The sequence below is a fragment of the Pinus tabuliformis genome, chromosome 2_2 (genome assembly GCF_031772625.1).
Source record: "Pinus tabuliformis cultivar Carrire ecotype Pingquan chromosome 2_2, CPIR1, whole genome shotgun sequence".
In the NCBI taxonomy this organism is placed as follows: Eukaryota; Viridiplantae; Streptophyta; class Pinopsida; order Pinales; family Pinaceae; genus Pinus; species Pinus tabuliformis.
The window spans coordinates 622,974,673-622,980,106 of record NC_142300.1 but is presented as its reverse complement, the minus strand read 5'-3'; the positions used below and the strand labels follow the sequence as shown (position 1 = coordinate 622,980,106).

Below are 5,434 nucleotides of genomic sequence, written 5' to 3'. Positions count from 1 at the left end.
TCTTTTAATATTTATTTTAATACAAAATAAAATTAATCCTAAAAAATTTATCAAAATCAATATGAATGGCAAAAGTCTAAAATCAAAACTAAATAATCTCATACCATTTTTTAATGCCATAAATTAATTATAATTTCAATAGATATAATCATTATCATAATCATTAATACCAAAGATTTTGTTAATAAACTATAAGATTAAAAAAATAAATGACTTACATACACATTATAATTATTTGACATAAACAACAACAATTAGTAAATTTTAAAAAATTTAAAAATAAAACTATTAATATGAAACTGAAAATATTATTATATATGATAAGATATAATTTTTTTAATAAATATTAAAATTAGTAACACACATTCAACCCTATATAATTATTTATTAGAAGAAGAATATTATTATTTTTTAATAAATAATAAAACACTTTACTATGCAATAGAAATGCACACTTTAATGGTAATGGTAGTTTCAATATAAATATTATCGTTGTTTGAAGTTAAATAATGAGGAGACGCCAATTAAATAAATTGATCCGGGAGAGCCTTTTCCATGTTTATTGCCACAAACACAAACGCCTTTATATGAAGTGAATAAACTATTAAACCAAAAACAATAAAAAATTGTTTAATTTACTTTCCTGAGTGCACAATTTTCGGGTCTTTTATGGAATTATTGCTCCGCAAAGACCGCAACAAAGCATAGGACTGAATTGACATGCATTCACGGAAGCATAGGCCATCCGCCTTTGGTGACTCCTTTCATTTTCAAGTTGCCCGTATATCCCGCTCGATACGGCCCTCGCCTTAATGCAATAGCACAATTTTCGGGTCTTTGGTGACTTCTTTCATTTTAGCTGTTAATATCCCGCTCGATACGGGAATTTCCTTTTAGCTGTTAATGCCCTTTTCCACCACAAACGACAAACGACTTTATACGAGTTTCTCGCAATTTCCTTTTAGCTGTTAATAATGTCCTTTTCCACCACAAACGACAAACGACTTTATACGAGTTTCTCGCAATTGAAGTGACGCTCGATACGGCCTTTTTCCATGTGAATTTCTTTTTAGCTGTTAATGCCTTTTTCCATGTTATTGCCGCGGCCCTCGCCCACCACAAACGACAAACGACTTTATACGAGTTTCTCGCAATTGAAGTGACACCACCAACGGATTTCCATAAATAAATTAATTGCCTTTACGACGACCTGGGATTGTCAATACCTCCCGCTCAATAAATTAATTTAGGGAATTATTATTCATGTTTTTCAATATTATATTTAAAAATAATATTACCTCCCGCTCAATACGCACATTCCCCTAAGTCCTCTCTCCATGTATTCTCTATATATATCTATCTTTGTGTTACCAAACATCATAACAACTGTGAGGGACGTTTGCGTTTCAATTAAGAGCGCAGAAATGGATCATAAAACACTTGCTCTCTGCAACATCATCATGCTCTCTCTTATATTCGCAGCCTCTCTTATTGCTGCTGCTGATCATTCAAGCTGGAACCCATTGGAGGACGAGGGTAGTGCGCTGGAGGAAGGTCACCATGAAAGGGACTTGGACGCTCTTCTCTCTTTTAAAAAGCATATCAAAAGCGACCCAGCGGGGAAGCTGCGCAACTGGACAGTTCAGAATTCAAAGCAGCTATGCTCCAACTGGTATGGTATTCGCTGCACTCAACACTCTAGAACAGTTATTGCCATAATACTTCCTGTTCCCATAATAAACGTTGATGGGGGTGATCCTGATTTGTATTCGGGGGATCCTAAATACCAACTGGGAGGTACCCTCTCCCCCTCTCTTGGCAGCCTTTCTTCCTTACAGACGTTGAATCTTTGTGGCAATAATTTCACAGGAGTGATTCCACCTGAACTCGGGCAGCTTAAAGCCCTGAGATTACTTAACCTCAGCTTTACTCAGATGCTTGAAGGATTTATTCCACCTTCATTGTCTAATTGCACAGCCCTTCGATGGATCGACCTTTCAAATGACCACATGTTGACAGGGAAGATGCCATCTGAGTTTGGTCGTCTTGTCCACTTGGAACATCTCAGCTTGTCCGACTGTGGTCTTTATGGAAGTATTCCAGCTTCATTGTCTAATTGCACAGCCCTTCGATGGATCGACCTTTCATATAACAGGTTGAATGCGACGATGCCATCAGAGTTCGGTCGTCTAGTCAACTTGGAATATCTCGACTTTCATAACGATTGGTTGAGCGGAAGTATTCCAACTTCTCTGAGCAACTGCACATCGCTTCAAGAGTTGTGGCTCCATGGAAACTCTTTCAATGGTTCAATCCCTTCCGCTTCCGTTTGGGGTTTGATGAGAAGTCTATCTGTTCTTGACTTATCCTGGAACCAGTTAAGTGGTCACATCCCTCCGACTCTAGGCAATCCTAATCGGCTGTCGTACATCGACTTCAGGGAAAACGGATTAATTGGGGGAATTCCATCTCTGGCCAATTACACCCAGCTATTGCACATCGACTTCAGTTCGAACAACTTGAGCGGAAGAATTCCAGCGCTCCGCAATTGTACCCGGCTATTGTACATGGACCTTTCAAGCAACAACATCAGTGGAATAATTCCAGCGGAATTGGGGTTTCTACAGCAGCTACAGACCTTGGATTTTTCAGTTAACAACATCAGTGGAATAATTCCAGCGGAATTGGGGTTGCTGCACAAACTCGAGAAGCTGGATTTAAGTTCTAACAAATTGGAGAGCATTATTCCTCCGGCACTGGGAAACTGCTTGTCCCTCGGGTCTTTATCTTTGGGGAACAATCGATTGTCCGGCAGTGTACCACCCGAGTTGGGTAATTTGAGGGAGCTTTGGCTCCTTTCAATCGTGGGCCTATGTGATGCAACTACTCTGATAGGTATCTATCCTAAGTGTGCTCGTGGCAATATTTCAGGCTCTATCCCTTCCGAAATAGGAAATTGCAGTAATCTATCTCTTCTAGATCTTCAGTATAATAGGCTCACAGGGCCCATACCTGAAAGCATTACAAGATTGAAGAAGCTTCAAACTCTTACCCTCAGTACCAACCAGATCACGGGTACAATTCCTCATGAAATAGGAAATTGCAGTAATCTATCTCTTCTAGATCTTCGGTATAATAGGCTCACAGGGCCCATACCTGAAAGCATTACAAGATTGAAGAAGCTTCAAACTCTTACCCTCAGTACCAACCAGATCACGGGTACAATTCCTCATGAAATAGGAAAGCTCCAATCCCTTGGATCATTGTTCTTATTTTCAAACAACTTAACTGGACATATTCCAGATAGCATAGGTCGCTTAAAATTTCTTCAATACCTAGATTTGAGTAGGAATAATATGTCGGGCGTTGTCCCTTCTCATATTAGTGGATTGGCTTCACTAGAATATTTGACTTTATCACAAAACAACTTCACTGGGAACATTCCTAAAGCCGTAGGAAATCTCAAAGTTTTAATTACCATAGATATTTCCAATAATAATATGCGTGGGAGCATTCCTAGAACTATAAAAAAGCTCAAATCTCTTTCCCTTATAGATATATCAAAAAATTCATTTAGTGGAGTTTTGGCTACTATAAACTTTCCAAATTCTTTACAGTATTTTTCAGCTCACTCTAACAATTTTTCAGGAACTTTTCCAATGTCTTTGGCCATGTGTGAATTGTTGGATTTAAGGAAAAATCAATTAGAGGGTGAGCTGCCTCAACACATTGGAAATTTTGGAAACTTACAAGTGCTAAGTATCAGTTATAATAATTTCCATGGTGGTATTCCTAAATCAATCACAAATCTCACCAACCTACAAGTGTTGGATTTATCCAACAACAAATTCAATGGAGAAATACCCTTTCATCTTGAGAGACTCAAGGGATTTACAATCAATGTCACATCTTCAAGCACTAAAGATGAGATTCAAGTGCCATTTTCCATTATCATTAAAAGAGTTGAATATACTCTCACATATGTGCTTGCTACAAATACAATAATTGACATGTCAAGCAATAATTTTACAGGAGGAATCCCTGCAAGCATAGGGAATCTATGTAGCTTGAGATTGTTGAATTTATCAGGGAACCAATTGGAAGGACAAATTCCTGCATCACTTAGTAACATATCTACTTTGGAGGAGTTGGACTTGTCCAAAAACAAGTTGACAGGAAAGATTCCTCAAGAGCTCTCTAAATTGTCAATGTTGGCAATTTTTGATGTTTCCTATAATAGCCTATGTGGCTTAATCCCAACAGGAACACAATTTTCTACTTTCAATGTAGCATCATTTCAAAAGAATAAGTGTTTACAAGGGTGTCCTTTAAATTCTTGCAATGTAAAGAAAGCACCCATGGGAGAAGGAAATAGCGGTAAGAGTAATCATATCAAAGTGGGATGGATAAATCATTTGGATGAAAAAATGTCATTATTAGCATTAGCTATGGGAGTTGGGATTGGATTTGGAGGAGTGGTTGCTATGTTCATATTGTGGGAAAGAGCTAGGCATTGGGTGTTGGGTTTACCCCCCAATAGATCACAAGCTTTCTATGGAGAATATCGATTCCCTACATAAAAAGAATGTAAAGATGTTTTGGTTTGTATTTCAATGTTTTGAAATAAAGATGCTATAGTTTGTATAGTTTGTATCGGACTCTTTCAAAATAAAGATACTTTCTTTACTATTTGAATCTTTCAAAATAGTCAATATATTTATAAATAAAATAATTTAAATCTTTAAAAATAGTCAATATATTATAAATAAAATAATTTATAAGATATCTAAAATAATAAAAAAGAATATATTTTGTTACTCTGAATTGTTTAAAGAGTTAATAACTACAAATAACAACACAATAATTTTTTAATTTCCACAAAAATTTTCAATTTTCATAATAAAGCCACTATCATAATAATATTTAATAAACATGATAATAAAATAATTATTAAAAAAAAACATTCATACAGCCATTACTATTATAATAACATTTTATTAATTTTCAAAATTATATATATATTGGATTATCTTTATAAATAAAAAATATAATATTTTACCATTATTATTTTATTGTTCAATTTTAATTATTTTGTATTTACTTTATAAATACCCTAAACTCTCTACTTTTACCATCAGCTCTCTACTTCATTGCTTACTACACTACTCAAATTGACAGACAGAAACAGAAAAAGGAAAAAAAATGAGATTTGACATTGAACTACTTCACATGTACCATCTTTAAATTTAGTCGATGCCATTGCCCGACATATACTTTGGTGCATTCAAACTTTATATGTGTAAAGTTTTTCGTAAAAAAATGTGATTCTTCTCACTAGTTGTCATTGGAAATGCAATTTTAAAAATATTTCTTATTTGAATTAAATTTTAATTTTAATAATTTTAATTTTTTTTGTTTTTGGTTTTTTAATCCT

The 5,434-nt window shown here is 35.0% G+C and overlaps 1 protein-coding gene across 1 annotated transcript; it reads left to right on the top strand.

Moving 5' to 3' along the window:
- Positions 1 to 1,332: 1,332 nt before the first annotated feature.
- On the top strand, positions 1,333 to 4,625 carry LOC149194189 (uncharacterized). The gene has a single exon (XM_089405058.1). The coding sequence runs from the start codon at positions 1,338 to 1,340 to the stop codon at positions 4,578 to 4,580; it is 3,243 nt and encodes a 1,080-aa protein (XP_089261184.1). The 5' UTR covers positions 1,333 to 1,337; the 3' UTR covers positions 4,581 to 4,625.
- The last annotated feature ends 809 nt before the right edge of the window (positions 4,626 to 5,434 follow it).

Excerpts from the sequence above, each read along its gene's own strand:
- LOC149194189 (XM_089405058.1), top strand. The coding sequence starts at position 1,338 with ATGTATTCTCTATATATATCTATCTTTGTGTTACCAAACATCATAACA.